The sequence below is a fragment of the Phoxinus phoxinus genome (assembly GCF_949152265.1).
Source record: "Phoxinus phoxinus genome assembly, chromosome: 2".
Lineage (NCBI taxonomy): Eukaryota > Metazoa > Chordata > Actinopteri > Cypriniformes > Leuciscidae > Phoxinus > Phoxinus phoxinus.
The window spans coordinates 41,212,776-41,233,944 of record NC_136877.1 but is presented as its reverse complement, the minus strand read 5'-3'; the positions used below and the strand labels follow the sequence as shown (position 1 = coordinate 41,233,944).

Sequence of the window (21,169 nt, the reverse complement as noted above, 5' to 3'; positions counted from 1 at the left end):
AATAACATTTCTTGTTTTTATTTTATTTTATAAAATGCATAAATTCGCACCTGGAATCTGATTGATCAATTTTCAGCAATTCTAGCCATGCTAAAATACAGGACACAAAACACCCGTGCACTCATAGCAGACTATAACTATTACCCTTAGTTTACATTTCAGTAACTACTGTACATCTTCTAGTGTAAACAGCGTTATATTGACCATCGACGACCCTACTGTATCAACATTTGCTAAGGAAAAATACAAATTGGATGAGCATTATTACCAAATGTCCTACGACAAAAGTTGACTTCCACCCTGTGCACTTGAGCCATAAGCAGCAGCACTATGATAATGGTGTGTCTGCACTGAGATGGCGAGAGCTCATTACTGAGGAACGCCAACCTCAGGAGAAAGAGGGAACGAGACAGATGCTGCTTTATAGGCATGATGCCGACCCTGGGCCGCAGCAGTCAGCTCCACTGGGGCTGACGCAAGGTAACCAGTGACAGCCCAAATGCATCACATGTGACAATGCAACAAACACTGATTCAGCTGAAGATCTCTGGACACATGCAAAACACGTTATGAAGAGGAATAGTTCGGGTTCAGCACAAGTTAAGCTCAACTGACAGCGTTTGTAGACAAATGCTGATTACCATTAGCCTGGGTTTCCCCATACTGCCTTTGCGCAGCGCTGTTTTATTCACGCTGAAAGGCAGTCTGGATACCATGGACCAGATTTTCGCCTCATCTAGGGAACCAATCACAGAACGTGGAGGGAGCAGCAAGACGATGACGACATCTATGCGACACAACTAAGCAGTTTGTTTATATCCATATATATCTTCGACCCTCATGTTTATCTTGCACAAACGGCAATAATCGCTGAACGTCATTGTTTACAAAAAAATATCTTACCCATCGTCTTCTTCCTTGTCTAATTTCTGTCGCTCTACATACATCATCTGGTATAATGGAAACGATTGGCTATGAGCTACGTACAGGCGCATTTGATAGACATTCTTAGCACCCAATAAACGGCGCCGGGCATTCGTAAACCACGCCTCAAATACGAGAAAATGAACATGTGGTTCCCAGACCCAAGTCTCAACGAGAGTTGGGTCTGGCGTTAGCCAGGCTAGATTACCATATAACTTATCCCTCATTTTTGTTTTGTTTTTAAAAAAAGCAATGATGTGCTTATAATGGACGTTTTTGGAGGATTTAATCGCATAAAATTGGAAGCTTATGTTTCTAGAAGTCTCTGCTAAATCGTGTGCATTATTTGAGCTTTGTTGTTAATGTAAAAACAAATGTAAATTGTTTTAATATTTTTTTAAGTGTACTAGGTTTCATGGCGTTGTTTTGTCATGGCGACGACGTTGTTAATTTGGATACATCTTTACACAGAAGTGGCTATTAAGTGATTTTTTGTGACAGCAAAGCTGAATTGTTAGCATCATTGCTCCAGTCTTCAGTGTCACATGACATCCTTTGTGAAATCATTTTAATATGTGGATTTGCTACTCAAGAAACATTTCTTATTATTATCAACATTAAAAACAGTTGTGCTGCTTAATGATTTTGTGGAAATCATGATGTGCTTTTTCAGGATTTTTTGATTAATAGAAAGTTTTTAAGTTAGAGATATTTAGTAAAATTATACATGTTTTTACTGTCAAAAAACTCTTACTGACCCAGACTTTCCAAATTTCATTTCTATATTGACTTCTGACAGTTTGTTCACCCTACCTTAGACCATTCACCGGTTTTCCACTCGTAACACTTGGAGTGATCCTCACACATCTCCTCCTCTGTGGGACGAGACACGGGATCACAGAGACCCTGAGGATTGGTGCAGGTCACGGTCCGCTTTCTGCTGCCGCGACCACATTCAGAGGAACACTGGAATAAACGAAGACAAGAAGAATTCAGCGAGTCAGAGTATAACATGAGGAAAATAAGTGAGCAATTGGGTGCAAAGAAGGATGGAGAGATAAATTAAGACATAAGCAAGAGATGGGAAGAGTGCTGGTCATTAAAACAGACATCCTGTGGAGTCTCGCTAACGCTTCTCTCCACTGACTGAATCCACTCTAATGAAGTGCTTACAATATCAACATGAAGATCTGAAATGAAATGCAGAGGCTGAAAAACGACCACAGTGCCCTCCATGGGCCAGGACAAAGCCCCACAGACACAAGCACATTTCAGGTGACCCTAACATTTAAGTCCAATGGTACATGATGTGTCTCATGAAAGGGGCTTTATATGTGCTCATTCTAACATCATGAGGAGCCATTCATACAGAATGTGTTTCTGAATTCTATTGCACAGCTTTACTATTGTTATACTAAGTAAACATGTGCTAGACGGACGTTTTTGACCATTGTGTTCCTGCCTCACATCTTTAGCAGCATTCTAAAAACGCAGCACACAAATGCTGAAAGAAACCAATAGCCAACAATGAATCCGGGTGATTCCTTTAAAGGGTTAGTTCACCCAAAAAGGAAAATTCTGTCAGTAATTACTCACCCTTATACTGTTCCAAACCCGTAAGACTTTCGTTCATCTTCGGAACACATATTAGGATATTTTTGATTAAATCTGAGAGCTGTCTCACTCCTCCATAGGCTTCTATTGTAATTTAAACTTGCCAGCCCAGAAAGTTAGTAAAGACAGTGTTTTAAAATAGTCCAAGTGACTACAGTGGCTCAACCATACGTTTATCAAGTGATGAGAATACTTTTTGTGCATTTCTCAATGTTTATGGTTAAAAAAATTCTAAACATAAATTCATATAGTATTTATACTGACATACTTGCTTGAATAATTGATCAGATTTTTTTTACAGTGAATGAAAAAAACATTAAAACAGCTCTTCCTTTTTCTAAGCAACATTTACACTACTTCAACACATAAAAATTATTTAAGCAATTTCAACTTTCTTTAATAAGTTATATGAGGTTTTAATAAAAAAAATTGAGAACTTAATTTTTTTAAAGTCAGTTTTAATATAATTTAAGTTGAAATTACTTATACCGCCAATCTGATTATACTTAATTTAAAGCAGCAACAGAACTTAATTTTGAGGACATTTTTTGTGGAAAGTTGTTGTTCGCGGTTTTGAAACTTTGAACTTGAAACTGTGCTGAGTTATATTTTTCTTGGTAATTTGGTGTGTAGTTTTCATACTTTATGCGTTGCCCACCCGGTTTTATAAAGGGCCACCCACATTTCTGAACATTTCACCCACTTAAACATTTCAAGTAAAAGGGCCTCTTAAAATATGTTTAAACGGTAGATCAAATGTATTTCACAAAAGCAAGAGCACAATCCTGTTGTCCATGATGTGGTATTTAAATAATTTCTGCTGACTTAAGCTCAAACCTTGGACCATTCGGAGGCCTCCCACACGGTGAGGCAGTGGCGTCCCTCGCAGTGCTGTACGCCAGCTGGTTTGGAGCTGAGACAGTACAGGTCTCTGGTGGGAATGTATGTGCCATTTTGCAGCTGATACACGCAGCCAACTTCCCTCTGCTGCAAGCCTTTACCGCAAGTTACTGAACACTGCGTCCAAGCTCCAGTGACCCACCTGAGAGGGACAGAAGAGGTAGAGAAGACACTGATACACTGTCACTGATACAAGTACTTAAAGTCAATGTGTGAAGCCATTTACACACTACTTCTGTAATGTGACGATTGACGAATAATACCACCAACACCATACGCTACAGTTGACCAAATCCTTTAATCAGGAAACAATAAAATATAGATGTCTTAAGCATCAGTTTGCAGTATGACTGAATATAACAGATGCTTATCTTTATTGTCACATAAGTGGTCATGAAATGAACTTGTGATTTATGTGCAGAAAATCTCAACAGATGAAAAAGAAAATAAAAACAGAGCTGTCTTAAATTATAAACTGCTTAAACGACACGATGAAAGATGACAGCGAGACATCTGGAAACCTACAGAAAGCTGTTCTGTCCAACACTCAATTAGATCTAATTCATACAAGCACCAAAACCAATTTTGCAGTTATAGACAGAAAAAGGAGGTGTGCAATTACTTTTCTAAGTGACACCTACATCTGGTGGACAATAAAAAAGGAGTGGGGTAAGAACGCCGCATGTGCCATATCTAGAGATCAGAATGGACAAATAAGCATCCACCTAGCAACCACTGAGAATTTTATTTATTTATTTTTTCTCAGAAGATGCAAAAATCCAGCTGACAGTTTTTAATATATTTTTACATGATTTAAATACTGAATTAAGATCTATTTACATCAAGAGCGATAACTATAACCATAACCCATAACTCGCGGTCCACAACAAAACTGTAACGATAGCGGCATAGAGGAACAATATTGTTGGAATCACTTTTTTCCAGCTCGTAAACAATACAAATATTGAAATGTATACCATGACGCATGAGCTTAGAATAAACACAACATTATCGAACGTTGGTGTGGATGCTTTTATAGTTATCGTTATATTTATCATTCTCGGTGTGAACAGGTCTGTACTGTTAGATCAAGAAAAAATGACAAATGAAGTTATAATTCAGTAAGCATGATATGTATCTCCTGTTCACTCAAGTGAACCAGCATTTTCTGAATTGAATTAACAACTTCACATCAATAGTTTTCATCACATCACCTCTAAAGTGTGTAATGTGAGACATATTTGCACCTTGAAAAGCTACAGATAAAGGAAACAGCTTTTTCGAATCAGAGCAATCTGATTTTATCACACATTATACAGTACATATTTCTATTAAATTTTCACATTACTGCAAGCTAGCATGATCTAAAGTATGGGTAAAACAACAATAATCTGCAACTGACATTTAAAAGATTCAATTACATCAAAAGAAAAGGTCAAACTTTTAATAAACTGACCGGCGAGAGAGAGAGAAAGTAAAATATTGATTCTTGAGTTTAATGAGAGGATACGTATTCCCGGGACAAATGTATATCATTTGAAAAGCAGAACCGCTAATTGCCAAGAATCATTTCTCAGATGCATGTTCTTCCTCAAGGATCATTACTCAAGTTTTGTCACGGCTTTCATCTGTATAGAGATGACGGCAACAGAATAGGTTTCGTATTATGTTTGGATGTCTTTTGTCCTGTGTGGATTTGTTGGGAACATTATCCACAATTTGTTTGTTGAATCCAGAAAAAAAAGGGGAGACCCGGGCTCTGCTCCAAAACTCAGGCTCTTGTTTTGTGTAAGCTGACAGCACAAAAATGCACAGCTCACACACACATCAGGTAAAATGCTCTATTTTGGTGTAGCTGGTACCTGTACTGGCAGGGGTGGATGTTGCACGAGCGGATTTGAGGTGAAGGTCTGTTCTGCACCTGACAGTAGCTGTCGTTTACTTGAGTCATGGTCTTGTTAACGATTTTCATGCACGACACCACAGTCCTTCTCTCTCCTGAAACAAAACAACAACATTTTCTTAGACAAATGAAAAGAAAAAAACTCACTCAGGGTTCACAATACAATTGTAAATTAATTTGCAAAATTTGTAAACTTATTTTTATTATTCATGTCTTGAAAATTAAAGAAATTTGATACAAGAGGCAATGTGTCTGTCATGCCTTGATCACGGTAAAATATAATAAAAACATCAATTATTTTTAACAATAACTCACTGTAAATAGCTAATGTACCCCACACTTATGACTGTACGTTCTACATTAATGCAACATTCAATTATAGTTCTAATAAAAACACTAATGTTTAATAAATAATTCGATTTAATAAAAAAATATATATATAAATAGTACTTAATATTATTAATAATATTTTAATAATATCACTGTAAACTAGCTTTAATACATCATTTAAAATAATGTTTAACAAATAAATGTATATAATTAAAACATTTGCAATAAAATTAATAATAATATCTTTAATAATAACTTTAATAACACGTTTACATTATTGGATTTTGCAGACACTTTTATATTTTTTTGTTTTTAATGTTTTTAGTTAAGCCCATGACCTTGGCTTTGCTGGTGTAATGCTCTACTGTTTGAACTACAGGAATGTGATTTGTCACGATTGACTTAATCCAAAAGACAAGAATGATGCATGATGCAGAATGAACGTTAGATACTTTTAATAAACACCAAGAATAACCAAACACACTACACATTAACATTGACGACACCGAACCATGAACAGAAATGACCGAGGATCAGAAACCAAGACAACAAACTATTTGATTAATTATTGTTTAACTAATAACTAATTATAACTAATAACTTAATAAATAATTGTACAAAAAATAATAAATAATGCTTAATAAACAATTACATAAAAATAAAAATAGTATGCACTAATAATATTTTTAATAATATTATACACTGTAAACTAGATCACATTCTACATTAATACTGCATCCAATCAGATTTTAGAGCCAGAACTGTCTATAGCAGTTGATTTAGATGTCATAAGCAACTGCTCAAACTTTCCTAAAAGAAAAAAAAGCATGGTTATATAATAATAATTGTCTTTATGGCCACTTTGAGACGCCTGCACGAGTTTACAAACAATCCACTAAGGATGTTAATGTTTGGATTGCGTCGAGGGCTCTGGCAAGCACTGCAGTAACTCTGTACTGGGGGTGTTTAACCACAACAGGAGAAACCGTGTTTTCTCTGGCACGTGTGAGCGCAGCGCCTTCATACCATCTGATGCTGTCTGGTCCACTTTGACCTCCCAACCAGCCATGTCTGATTTCAGGTATTTGCAGAACAAAACATTTATAATTAGAGATAACAATACGAGGTTATTTCTAGAGGTCATCTATGGAGTCGGGGGTGTTTGGTCAAGACCAAATTAGCAGCTGGGGGAAGCACCAACTTGGCACTAAATTTGCTCGGGACCTTTAATTTGCTGTGAATTCTTAATGTTGTTGTTGTTGCTTCAGAGGGTGGCGGCATGCCAGACTGTAGGATTAGCCATGTCATTAATTTTGTGGTGTTCTACGTTTGCCAAGAAAAACCACGAGCAGTCAGAAACATTAATTCCTCAGAGCAGCGAGCGGAGAAGGGCAGCCTAAGAGAAAGGGAGACTAGCTCTGTTCCAAAAAGTGTGCTGCCTAGTACCTAGTCAGCATTTTAGGCATCATATGGGTGTCCCAGATGCGAAGCCTGTTCCTGTTGTAAGGCAGCATCACCTGTCATGTATCATTCATGGATAAGTCAATCCTACAATGCACTGCAATGAGCTCACTGCAAAAATAGTCATTGTGGAATGTCTTTTAAAGGGTAACTAAACCCCTGGTCAGAGCCTAACTCCACCCACTGGCAATATTTGAAAAATTCTGGAAAGGGGCAGAGCCCAGAGCGGAGACAGGGGGGATGAACAGAGGGCAAAAAAAAAAAAAATGGGTTTATCGTTTACAATTACAGTCTTATATTCAGTCATTTTTAAGATTTTAAAATGTTTATAAATAATGTTAGAGACACGAATATTCTCACAAAGCAAAGAATCTCCCCCCTCTGCAGCGCAAGCTCGTGCTAGGGGCGTGGTTAGTGAGCCGTAGGCAGAGTCATCATACGTCACACGGCACCACAACTTCCAATAGGAAAATTCAACTGCAGTAGCCACCGTTCAACCTGTAGAGGGCAGCACTCCGACATTTTTACACATTATATTGTAGTATTAAAACACTTTATACCCAAATGTCAAAACATTTACTCGAATCAATAAACAGCACTAATAAAGCCCCAGTCTTACAGATCATTAACTAAAAAAAAAAGATGTTTCAGGGTTTAGTTACCCTTTAACAATGACCAATGCTTGGCTTAGCAACATGCCAACCAAACGCTACTGAAAGATGTCGAGTGGAATATTGACTACAAATATACTAACATTATACCATTCAAAAGTTTGGAGTCAATACAAATTTTTTTTTTATTCAAATTTTTATTAAGCAAGAATGCATTCAATTGGTCAATCACATTTTGAGTTTGGTCATGTTTAGAGTTTGCTTTTGATCTCCTTTTCTGTTCTGTTCATGTCTGTACATGTTTGTTTTCTTGCTCTGTTAATTAGCCCTGTCATCCTCCGGTTCCCTGGCTGTTAGTCTCCAAGGTTACAAATGGTTCATTTAGTAGTCACAGGTGTTTCAAATTTCTTTGATTGGATTGTTCTGTCTATTTAAGCCCTGTGTGTCGTTCAGGTCTATGTTTTGTTAAGATGTTTGTTCTGTTCCTGATCTTGTTCCTGTTCCTGAGATTCTGTTTCGTCTCTTCAGGAACCAACGCTGACAACAGTAAAGCCATTAATGTTACAAAATATTTCCATTTCAAATAAATACTGTTCTTTTGAACTTTATATTCATAAAAGAATTCTGAAAAGTATCACAGTTTCAACAAAAATATTAAGCTGCACAACTGCTTTTAATAATAAGAAATTATTCTTGTGTGGAAATTCAGCATATTAGAATGATTTCTGAAGAATCATGTGACACTGAAGACTGTGATGATGCTTAAAATTCAGCTTTGTGTCACATACATTTTTTAAATATATTAAAATAGAAAACAGTTTATATTTCACAATATTACTGTTTTTACTGTATTTTTGATCAAATAAATGCAGCCTTGGTGAGCGTACAATACTTCTTTCAAAAGCATTAAAAAACCAACCCCAAACTTGAGCATTAGTATATTATTTATTATTTAATTTAATACTAAAATTATTAAATTTAATTAAAAATTTACTATTTTACATAGTGTGTGTGCTATGCATTTATAGCACCGTCAGCAACATGCAAATATAAAACTTGCACTTAGAAGGCAGTAAACAGCTAAGAATCTCACTAGGTTATAGAACAGCACAGGGCTTAAAACAAACAAACAAACAAATCAATCAATCGGTTTACTCCAAGCAGATTCAGTATTTTAACATTTCTGTTCTTGTGTTCCCTCAGTTAGAATAGAAAAAATACTGGTTATTAACATTATTTTTGTTACTCCCACTGCCCCAGAGCCATATAGAGAGAGAGTTGCGACAACTCCATTCACTCCAATGGAACGTTTTTTTTCCAGCAATGGCGGCTCGTGGAGCCTCTCAATAGTTCCCGGAAGTAGCGGCCGCGCCGTATAGTTCCAGCAGAACAGACCGTTTGTGATGCCCTTTTAAAAGGTAAGACGTTTAAAGAACAAGATTGTATATTATCAGTACATCGGAATCAATTTAACTTGTGTATTAAAGCATGCTAGTTGATTATTGCTATCTAAATTAGTAGTTTTAGGGGACGTTATCGGATAAATGATAGGTCATTGGATAAAATTAGTAGCACATAACAAACCCACGAACAGCCTATTAATGTTAAACCCGTTATATTAATGTAGTTTTATCCTTTGTTGTGTGTAATAAGAGGGAAACGCTTTCAAACAGAGGCTAAATATAACATTGGGAGTGTGATAGTCATTAATGGAAGTGGTAATAAGAATATCCGTTTAATTTCGTATTAAATGTGCAATAACAGAATAAAATCCTTATTTTAGATTGCATATTTGAGTAAACAAAAACGTATGGGTGGAGTTTTTTAGGCATTGTGTTTCTGTTGACTATTATCTGTCTATATTACGGTTTCAGCCCAGCTGATTTTGTATATAATTTGTCTCGTTTTTGTCTCCTTTATCTCTTTAAACCCAAGAAGCATAAGCGGATTCAGAGGATCCTGAAGACTCCTGCACTGACGCTGTACCCTCACCTTCAGTCTCAGCTCCTTGGATTTGCAAAACTTTTCTTGCTCCTTATTTTAAATTCAACTTGCCAGTGTTGGTCTTTGTGAAAAACTGCAGATACACCTAAGTAGCCTACTGTATGATCAACGCTCAATTTAACAAAAGTTGTTAAATGATCTCAACATCTTTAAAACGAAAGGTTTATATGAAAGGTTTTAAACATAAAATGATGCCATATAATTTCGTTTTCAATTTTTTATTCTTAAGACAATAGTTTATTTATTTTAAATGGTTTATTTGTGCGGACAGTTGCACAACCTGACATTTTGGGGGTTTAAGATAACAAAACATAAAATATGTATTATTTAAATGTATTAAAAATGAATTTAAACTAAATAGGTTTTATAGATTAAAGTGATTTATGTCATGAATTTATCAAATTATGTTAAAAGGAAATAATGCACTTGGACACACAATGCAATTGGACACTTGGAAATAATGTGTGTGTGTGTGTATATATAATCATGTTTTGTTTTTAGAACTGAATATATTATGTATTAATTGATATAGTAATACGTGCATGGGTTGCATAAGCATGGTAAACATTAAGATTATTTGAAAATTCACTTAATTACATTTTACATTAAGACAATCACCTGTTAGCAAGTCTCCTGTCCTTGTGAAACCATAGCACATTAGGCTACGTGATACTCTTAAATAACATACAAGTTTAAGAACACAAAAATACTTCAAAACAATTGCAACACGGTCTTTTACCAAGGTAACGTTAGCTAGAAATATGTTAACAAAGGCAGGCAACGCAAGTTGAGCACACTAATCATTAAATATTATCAGATTTTTATTTTATTTTAAAAACAACATTGATGTAACTACATACACATACTACATTCACATGTCAGTGTATTATATACATATTGTAAATCAATGCATTTATTGACTACAAATGACCAAAAATCACAGTTCTGCTCTCTAACTCCATTGATTTGAATTGGCGCCGAAGCACTTCCTGGAACTATCCGCCGTCTACGCGAATCACGTGACGAAGGACCATTTCGAACTTCCGTTGTCGCAACTCTCTCTCTATATGGCTCTGCACTGCCCTGCAGAGTTTATTTCCAACCCTAATCAAACACACCTGAACCCGCTAATCAGAGTCTTCAGAGTTACTAGACAATTGCAGATAGGTGAGAAGTCAAACAGTGATTTGAGGAACCCTGCCTTATACAAAAGCTTGAATAGAACGTCATCCTAAAAAGAACTTGTGACTAAACTTCGTAACTCCAGTGGATCCTCAAACTGATCCCCAAAAACTCATACAGTAGCTCCACCCGCCTCCATTTAGAATGAAGTGCTGCACACATTTTGGAAACGGTCTCTGGTTCTTTGCAGTCCAAGGGTAAATAAAGAACTGGTTGTTTGAATAAGTAAAGTGTTTTCTTTACTAAAAAAAAACGTTTGTAAAGGCTAGCGTTTTATGTATTTGAGTAGAAAAGACAGTCTTAGTCTGGTATTTGCCATCATAGCCAATACAGCCTGGGAATAGCACTTTTTGGCCAAATGCAAACGACAGGAAAAACTGAACGCCTACATAGCTACAAAAAAACATTGTAACCTGTAAGTTGATGAAAACATGATGCAATGCACTTACTGCCTCCGATGCGGCCATTCTAATGTCTGACAAATCTCTGACATTCTCTGGTGATAAAACTTAATTTGAGATCGATTTTGGTCAATTGTTAATACTAATATAATGACACCTGCAAGTGTGTGACCAGACATAAAGCTACAATACTAACTTTGACAACCACTTTACCTCCAAAAATCAGAGGGGGCTCATTAGTTTGAATGGGCATGACACTTCTGGTCTCACTCCTATATACAGCCCCTTAACAACGGTTTCCAGGGCAACACACTTTCACCCCAGTACAGTAGTGTGTCCTTAGCGTCTCCCATCTGTCTGTAAATTGGCCTCCTCTGAAAGAAAAGCTCACTAAACACTTTCAGATGAGACAAACCTTTGACATGCGTTATTGAAGAGTTGTGATTTTCTGCATGAAAAGCATACGCGGGTAGATAATCATTGGCTATTTACTTATTGCCCTATATTTAGATATATACATATATATATACACACACACACACACAAAATACCTTTATCCCTTTCCAGTTGAGAAATTCTCTTGTGGATCCTTTAAGACTTTGCTAATCAGGACTAAAACTGCAGGACAAGACGACATCTAGTTATAAGTTATGAAGAGAGTTTTACCTCCTATTATTAAGGAACGATGTTGACCACAAAGGAATGACTATTTCATAAACGTGTCTAGAAGTTTCCAAAAACAGACACAGCAAATCTCTAGTCAGCTTTTTCAGGCCAGAATCTGATTTTCAGCTTGTGTTGAAAACCTTAAACTTTTCTATTCGTCACAGAGAACGAAATTCCCTTAAAAAACCCAAAGCAGCACACATTATTTAAAAGCAATAGCACATAAAAATTGCTTTAGAAACAGATTATCTCATTTGTTATTGTGTGCAAATATACATGCTGATACAACACTTCTCGCAGACAATGATACTTCTCCTTCAGCCCTTAGTAAGTAATAACCACATAAAAGAAAGACTGCATGCCGGTCTGTTGTAGATAAATGTTCGTCTGCTATCAGTTTCGTGAATATAACCAGCAAAACTGTCACGCTCAGACAGGCTTAGAAAATGAGACAGGCAGGTTATTTTATGCGTACAGAAGACATGTTTAGTCTCAAGTGAATAACGCTTCCACCACACTGACAACGTCTCTACAATGACTCTTTCTGCAAGTTTCATTCCTTTGCGAGTCAATTAGCACTGATATAATTCGTTTGAGATCTCCCTCGTTCTCTTTTCATAGCAGTAATTATTATTTTTGGGGCTTTAACCTGCTAGATATAATCACACAGCTGTGCTGACCATAACAGTCACACGGTATCGCAGAAAGACAGCTGGGCAGCAGGCGTATACGTTAACAGCTTAAGGCCAAGGCTGAAATGGAATTTAATGAAACCTTTAAGAGAATTGGAAACTTTCCTGATCAGCTTCTAATACTCATGAGAATAACTGAAAAGAGTAATAAGAAATGAACCCCCCAGAGGGATTGTGGGTAACACAGCACTGACCTCCTCCGCAGTGCACACTGCAGTCCTCCCAGCTGCTGTGAGTCCACAGGTGCATGTGCTCTGGCTCCTTTACCGAATCGCTGCTGTTCTCCTGCGAATGGTTCAGGGCAACCGTGTACTCATAGTGGATGCCGTACGTTTGATCGTGGAACAGCAGAACCTGGGAGAAAAATGAGAGCATTCAGGCTGTTTACGTTCAGTTTGGTCCAAGATAATACTTTTAATCAGCAAAGATGCTTTAAGTTAATGAAGAAAAAAAAGTGATAGAAAAGACTTTTATAATGTTACAAAAGGTTTCCGTTTCAAATAAATGTTGTTGAACTTTCTATTCATCAAATAAATCTGAAAAACAAAATGTATCAGTTACCACAAAGAATTAGGCAGCAAAACGTCTTTCTTCAGCAGCAAATCAGCATATTAGAATGACCTTTGAAGGATCATGTGACTGAAGACTAGAGTAATGATGCTGAAAATTCAGCTGTGCATCACAGGAATTTTAACCCTAAAAAGGTTTTTGTATCCTGGGGATACAAAACTTTTGAGAGGCTGTGGGGAGAGGCAGTGAACGTGTAGGTCTCATTTCTTGGTTTCATGTTGAAAGTATGTGTGTTGTGAATATTTAGATCAGGTGACTTTGCATTGCACTGATTTCACATTGATGTAAGGCTTGGATGCAGCTGCTCGGCCATGGAAACCCATTCCATGATGCTCTCTACGCACTGTTCTTGAGCTAAACTGAAGGCCACACGAACCAGCTATTGACTCTGCAGAAAGTTGGCGACATGTGCGCACTGTGCGCCTCAGCATTCGCTGATCCCGCTCTGTGATTTTACGTGGCCTACCACTTCGTGGCTGAGTTACTGTTGTTCCCAATTGCTTCCACTTTGTTATAATACCATATTACTGGTTACTACCATAATATTGCACAGATGGCAACCTATCACGGTATCACGCTTTAATTCACTGATCTCCTGAGAGCGACCCATTCTTTCACAAATGTTTGCAGAAGCAGTCTGCAAAGAGAGACGAGGGAGCCGGATTTAAATGCTAATGTTAACACTTTTGCCTTTATTTATTTAATTTGCTTGCTGTGGTTCTGTGTTCAATTGTTCAATTAAAGTTTTATTCAAATGTTAAATAATCATAACGGTGTATTTTTTGTAACAAAAAAAAATACGGATTTTATGAAAACACTAAATAAATAAAAAAATCGCTTACCAACACAAATCATTCACAATTGCTAAATTGGGCTAAAATAGAAAGCTCAGAGTGATACTAAATGAAGAGCCTCTTCTTTAAAAAGAGCCGGACTTCACATCACTAATGCTTAGGTGCTTGATTTCATACAACTGTGGCCATGGAAGTGATTGTATGTGGCCGGTTGCATAAACCTCTTAGACTAGTCTTACAAGGTTGTCAAATTTTTTCTTCGAGACTGGTTAAATTCAGTTAAATAAAATAAAAAGGTAGATTGGTCTAATTTGAATCTGAAAAGTAAGACTGATTATCCCTTGGTTAACTGCAAGTTGGTCCGACTAGTTATTATGACAAAATCTTAAAGGAATAGTTCACTTAAAAATGAACTCTCTCATCATCTACTCACCCTCAAGTTGTTTTAAACCATTTTTAAGTGAACTATTCAATTAACAGTTTATGCAATTGGCCCATAAACCCCACAAACCACCTTTAGGATCAACTGGAAAAACAACTGCTGTTAATTAAAAGCATTAAAAGGTGTCTGCATACTCTTGGCCAAATAGTACATCTCCAGAGGCCTGTGAACAAGCGCAAGGTCTGATTTTAAATGGCTACCAAAATGCCATGAGGAAAGAAAGATCACTTCCATTCATTCCCATAATCATTTCCAGGGACAAGACTAGACACTGGCCTCCAGCACACCCTTTACTTTATCACAAGATCCATCTCATGGCCATTTTCCTCACTTACTGTGCAGACAGTGGAGGTTAACAGCCTCTCAAAAAGAGCCGTCTTCCTATCAGCCTGTGGCTAATGACATCAATGGAACTACACACAAAAGAACACATCCAAACAGGTAGAAGTACATTTAAAACACCCAACAAGCCCATCAACAGCAGATGCCCACAATATACAGTGAGTAAATCTCATGAAAACATGTCCAAGTCACATTTCACCCCACAATCACAAGTAAAATTATTTAAAAAAATAGGGCCATTCATAAAAATTAAACTTTTTCTGTAATGTGTCCATTATTTAAATCAGCATACAACAAATACATATTCAAAATTTACTGGGTCAAAAATGCCCCAAAAAATATATCATTCTTTCTTTTCTCCAGTCAAATTGAGTACATATGACTTTGACATGTTTTGTGAGATTCAACTTCAAATCACTCCATTAAACAGTAAAAAGAAAGGAATTATGTTTTTGCACCACATGCCACTCAAACGTCATTGTGAGGTCAGTAAGTGAATATTCACACTCAGTTCAAGATTGGCCCAAAGGCCTAAATGCTCATATGGTTTATCCGGCCCTGTGCACACTACAGATTTTTCTCACCTAATTTGGAGTATTTCACATCTATTTAGTTATTCAAGGTCAGACAAAAAGCCTCGATCAGAAGCTCCAAAGCTGACCAGAGGCACATTAGAAATTTAGCTCAAATATACTAAATGGGTCTGAAAACACTCTGACCGTTTGAAGTGTAGCATCTGTGTGCCAGAGGACGTCTATGAGGAAAGCATCTTCTAAAGCTTCGCTGCTTCATTATACTAATTAGAGATCTCTCTCAAGACACATTCTAGCTCTCCGGACTAAACAAACCTTTTTGCTTTAAACTCTTGGTGACTGTGAGGGAATGGAGATTACAAGTATATTCTCTTCATCATAAAGAGCTTCGAGGAGATATTAACTGAACCAACGTGCTTGAATTAGAGGATTAGAGGACTGGGTTTCATTCGATAATGAGCAGTAATATGCTAATCTATAAATATAGCTGCAAGCAGCAATAATTGGGGTCCAAGCATAAATGGCCCATGTGGATGATAGTTTGGATTTGATGAAGCAAGTTGGCAATACATGCTGGTGTCAAAAGGGACAAGTGAGGAAATCACTTATTTCAGCCTGCAAAAATGATTTTAATAATTTTATATATTTCTGTCTGTTGGATGGACTCCCGATCGGTTTGAAGAATAGATGGATGAATTGATGGATATAACAAATAAAATGGTCTTCATTTTAAGTTGAAAACAATATAATTAATCATGTCTGTTTACTTGACATATATTTTCAACATTGTTAGGATATATAAATGGCACGGGTCAGTGACAGAAGACAGAAGACAGAGAGGAAAATATGATGCTTAAAAATGCAGCAGGTTTTCTTTTACTCAACATTTTTTTTAAAAATCTCTGGCAAAAAATTAGGCACTAAACTAGTCACAGGTGAAACTAATCAATTTACTAATCATGCTGACAAACAAGGGCATACTCTACAACCAAGTAAACATGAACTTCGCACAGGGGAAAGTAGGAACAAAAACAAAGATTAATCTTGACAAAAAAAAGTTAATTTAACATTGAATGATCTATAAGCATTACACGTTTTTTGGTTTTTTTTTTTTTTTTGCAAGCTGGTTATATTATTATGGAATTTAGCAGCATTATTTATAATATTATTTTAACTAGAAGTCAATCTATTGAACCATTTACATGGACTTTAAACTATGAGATCTAAAAATATTTGTTATCCTGTGGCTCCCTTTGGTCGACAATATTAGTATAACGGCCTTCATCTCTGAATCCCATTGATATAAATAGCCAATATTTAAAATAAAACAAATCTGTTAGTGCCCGAAGCATCAGAAGTTCATAAAACTGCATGTTGTCCATGAGTATGAAGTTCTGTATGATTTAGATTCATACATTCAAACTGATGGAAAAAAAATTGATGTCTTATTCCGTGGCTCATGTTGTAGTCCGTCGGCCATTTTGAGTCGGCAAAAATTTATTTTTCTAAATAATTGATGCAAAATTATAGATATTAAAGATATTATGTCTTGTTTTCTGGGGGGTGGGGGAGCATAAAAATAAGAAATTCGTTTTCCTTTTTAATTTATGTTTAAGTTTATTTTTCTGGTCCCATGGCAGATATTTTTTAATCTCGACTTTTGCTTAGTCATTTTGCCTTTCAAGTAAGAGTATCCTGATTTAAGAATGTTTAGATATTTGTAATGGAAAACGAATAAAAATATATTTTTGCAGTGTACCTTGAATCCAATGCAAGTTGCTTTGGATAAAAGCGTCTTCCAACTGTACAAATGTAAATGTGTACAATATGAGTAGTGGATACATAAAGTTATTGTTTGGGTGAGATTAAAATGGAAAAGTAATTACTAAAATACTCACTAAATTAATAAATAAAATAATTACTAATGATTACTATTAACATTTTGAATTACTTTATAATAATTACAAAAAAGAAAAATACAAAATTAGAAGTGTAAAAAGGCTGTATTAATTGTTTTGAGAGCATGGACCTTAATTTGGAGAAATGTGTAAAATTGCTAGAAATGTGTCTCAAGATAAACACTAGAAGACCCAGAGTTTTTTACCCCTCTTTTAGCCAAGTGGATGCTAACTGGCCAGTCTTTTGGCTATCATTAGCATCAATTCATGTGTAAATGTGGTCATTAGCTGAGCAATCTGCAGGTGGGTTGGGGGGGGGGGGGGGGGGGGTGAATGGTTGCTGGTGGCATGTTTGTATGTGTGGGAGAGGGAGGGCTGCTAAAAGCAGAGAACTTGATTGACCATGTCTCACATTGGCATGTAGGGTCTTGCCCAGGTGTAAACAGGTATGAATTAGCACATCTAATTGCATGCAGCTTGCTCTCAAATGAGAGGTAATTCCTTTTGTGCTGAGGTGGATAAAATCTCACTGCACATAGCCTACTACTTCAGTGCCTTCAAGAATTCTGTGGTGTACAAACCTCCTCTCCAAGAAAAGAAAATGCAGAGAAGATTCACCACTCGGCAGGAAGAGGAAATGATCCTGAGTGAAGTAAACCCTTATGACTCAGATGGAGAATACATAGAACTTCAGTCGCATTCGGACTCAGAGCTGTCTGATCTGTCTTCAGGTTAAGTTTCATTTCATATTATTTCATATTATTTCCTATTTCATTTCAAACCAGTAAGTGGAAAACACCAAAAAGTGCGGGATGGTGCGGGAGTACACTGTCCGCACAGGGACACGGCACTGGCCAGTTGCCGTGTTCTATAACATGATTGACATGGCAGCACTGAATGCACATGTGCTGTATCAAGCATGCACCGGAAGGCAGGAAAGACGGGTGGACTTCCTGCTGGAGCTTGCAAGAGAGTTGGCTAACTCTCATATGTGTGCGAAGAAGGCAAGAAAAGAACAATTGCTTCGGACACAACCCTCCAAACCTAGCCCTGGAAAAAGAGCCATGTGTCAGGTCAAACACCAATGCAAGAACAATCATGCCACTGTGCGATGTGTTCACTGCTACAGATACACATGTGGTAAATGCAGACGGAAGATACCATGGCAGTGCCAGGATTGTGAGTGATTGCTGGAATGTACTCACTCACTTTTTAATATTATTTGTAAATATGTGTACAAATGGTTGGTTTCTATTTTATTTTCTACTGTTTTTATCAATAAATCTCAGCAACAAAGGGAAAAAAAACAAGTGTGTTGATTTCTCTCTAAGATGGCAAAGTGAAACACAAGTTTCCTTGAAGTGGCTAAGCATGGCCCCACATTGTTTGCATAACAAAAGCAACGGTTCACAGCTGATTAAGGATATTAGCCTAAAGCCTTCCAGCCCATCGGCTGTCCTGCGGGTTTTATAGGTAAAAAAGCCAAATGGCTGCTCTCTGGGACTTCTAGTGTAAATGGGTTTTCTGTATTTCTTTCCGCTGTGGTGCATCGAGCTGTTTTCGCGTTGTGATGATGAAATCATTGCATGTCTGTGTAGACACATGGTGTGGAAAAGCAGCTCTAGACACGAGGGTGAAGACTTCAGGTTTAGCAGTGGCTCCATTCCAAAAACATCTGCATTATTGCTTTCAAAACATTTTGCGTGATGTTTTCCATTCAATTTATGTATTTGCATTAGCAGGCTGCCATGCTTTCCAAATATAAAATCACATGTTGTGCTAATCATGAAGTCGTTGATGAAGACAAATATGCTATAATTATATTTTAAATCAACTAGAAACATGGAGGACATGGCAGTTATAGTCAGCATGAAATCAAAATTGCCCCCATTTATTTTCTTAAAGTGACAATTCAGCCAAAAATGAAAAATTCTGTCATTATTTACTCACCCTCATGTTGTTCCAAACCCATATGCTGTTATTTTTTCCATGGAACACAAAAGGGGAATTTTTTTATGAAACTTCACGCAGCTCTTTCCATATAGAGATCATAGTGACCATCTGTGACACTCAAAAAAAAAAAAATTCTTTAAAGTAGTTTCTATGACATTCCAAGTCTTCTGAAACCATGAAAATATACCAGAAATAGATCAAAATTGTATTCATAATTCACTTCTCATGTTTCTCATGTCTGAATGGATGACCTTCATATTTCTCCATTTGTGTTCTATGGAAAAAACTAAGTGCACTTCAGTATACTTTAAAAAAAATCTAAATAATATTTTAAAAGAATATAGAGTGTTTTCTGAATGTAAAGTTTTCGGAAATTGAATTGCATGCTAACTGAATTTAAATGATTGCAATTAAATTATACAATGAAATAAAAAATATATTATAGTTTACATTTAAATTACCGGTAAATGCAAATCTGAACTTTAAAGTGCTTTGTTGACCCGCTCAATTACATCTTTATACATAGTTTCACAATTGCTTCTAAAATTAAAACAATGATTTAATATGTACTTAAAACTTTAAGGCCTGGTTTCACAGACAGGGTTTAGATTAAGCCAGGATTAGCCCTTAGTTCAATTAGGACATTAAGTAGCTTTTTTAAACGTGCCTTAGAAAAAACATTACTGGTATGCATCTTGAGACAAAACAATGGCACTGACATTTTAAGAGATGTCACTGCAAGTTGCTTTCAGTTAAAACAGCTCAAACGTGCATTTTAGTCTGGGACTAGCATAAGCCTCGTCTGTGAAACCGGGGATTAATTTGACATACAAAGTGTACTTAAGTGTCTTAAACATACATCTGCAGTTTCAGTTTTTTTTTTTAAAGCAATTATTTTTCGTAAGTGAACATAGGGGCGAGTATACAAAATGTTCATTCAATGTTCATGATTCAATCAATTTCCTGATAAAACCATGTCCCGTCCTACAGTGTTATTAATCACAGTCTATTAATCCAACAGTCTTAATAATCATGTGATTACAGAAATATAATGAGTAGTGAATGGAATTTTACACTGAGTTTAAAAGCACACTGCATCACGAAACGTGTGAAAGACGGTAAAGAGCGAAGAAAGAGAAAGGTGGATGTAATGACCTAATGTGTTTACCATGAGATGGAGTGGAGTCTTAGTGGGTCCCTTGGCAGACATCTTTTCCCACAGTCCTCTCCTCACATAGCGGACTGTGGTGCCAGCAAGCTCAAACTCCCCTGGCAGCTCGATTTTCCAGTCATTGTTTATGGATCGCTTGCTGGAGTCCTTCAGAGCTGCACCAGACAAACAGGAACTATTACATCTAATTCACATTACACAAGCATCATTCCATCAAATCGCTCTCTTTTATCAAATATAACAAAATAATTGTGTACATAATGACATGTGGTAGACCTGAGTGAGTAGCTAATTTCAAAAAGAATATATTCCTAAAATGCATGTGAATCTTTTCTGTGTATAGTACCATATTCATTTAAGTATTTACTACATACTGTATGATGCTTATATTGCATATAAGTCATTAGAAAAAATATTATTGATGTACAGGTTGGCTCTGTTCTGTTCTGTTAACCCCAAGGGGGGTTATTGCTGCTCTCAATGCTAGGCTGCATGGATGCGCAGGGAGTTCTCGCCTAGAACGGAACCATACCGCCAATCCAAACTCTATGCTAATTGTCAATCATATTTGACGATAGTGGTCCTGACAGAAACTGAGGACTACTTCACTGTATTGGTTCCCTGTCGTTCTGCCTGTTTGATTCATTGTGGGTTCCCTCTATGTCATACTCCAGGGTTCCCTTACGCATTAATGCACGTGCACTCTTCAAAAATGGTGCTGATCATTGACACGCTAAAATATATAGCACGCTAATATATATTAAAATGGGATGAAAGA

At 36.6% G+C, this 21,169-nt stretch overlaps 1 protein-coding gene across 2 annotated transcripts in view; it reads right to left on the bottom strand.

Annotated features, from left to right (window-relative positions):
• Positions 1-21,169, bottom strand: part of adamts17 (ADAM metallopeptidase with thrombospondin type 1 motif, 17) — a 127,145-nt gene that overhangs the window by 21,473 nt on the left and 84,503 nt on the right. For both annotated transcript variants that reach the window (XM_079638183.1, XM_079638184.1), the window contains 5 exons: positions 20,389-20,546; positions 12,883-13,042; positions 5,301-5,436; positions 3,376-3,580; positions 1,738-1,890 (listed from right to left, as the gene is read on the bottom strand). In XM_079638183.1, coding sequence (XP_079494309.1) covers positions 1,738-1,890; positions 3,376-3,580; positions 5,301-5,436; positions 12,883-13,042; positions 20,389-20,546 — 812 coding nt within the window. The remainder of the gene's footprint in view (positions 1-1,737; positions 1,891-3,375; positions 3,581-5,300; positions 5,437-12,882; positions 13,043-20,388; positions 20,547-21,169) is intronic.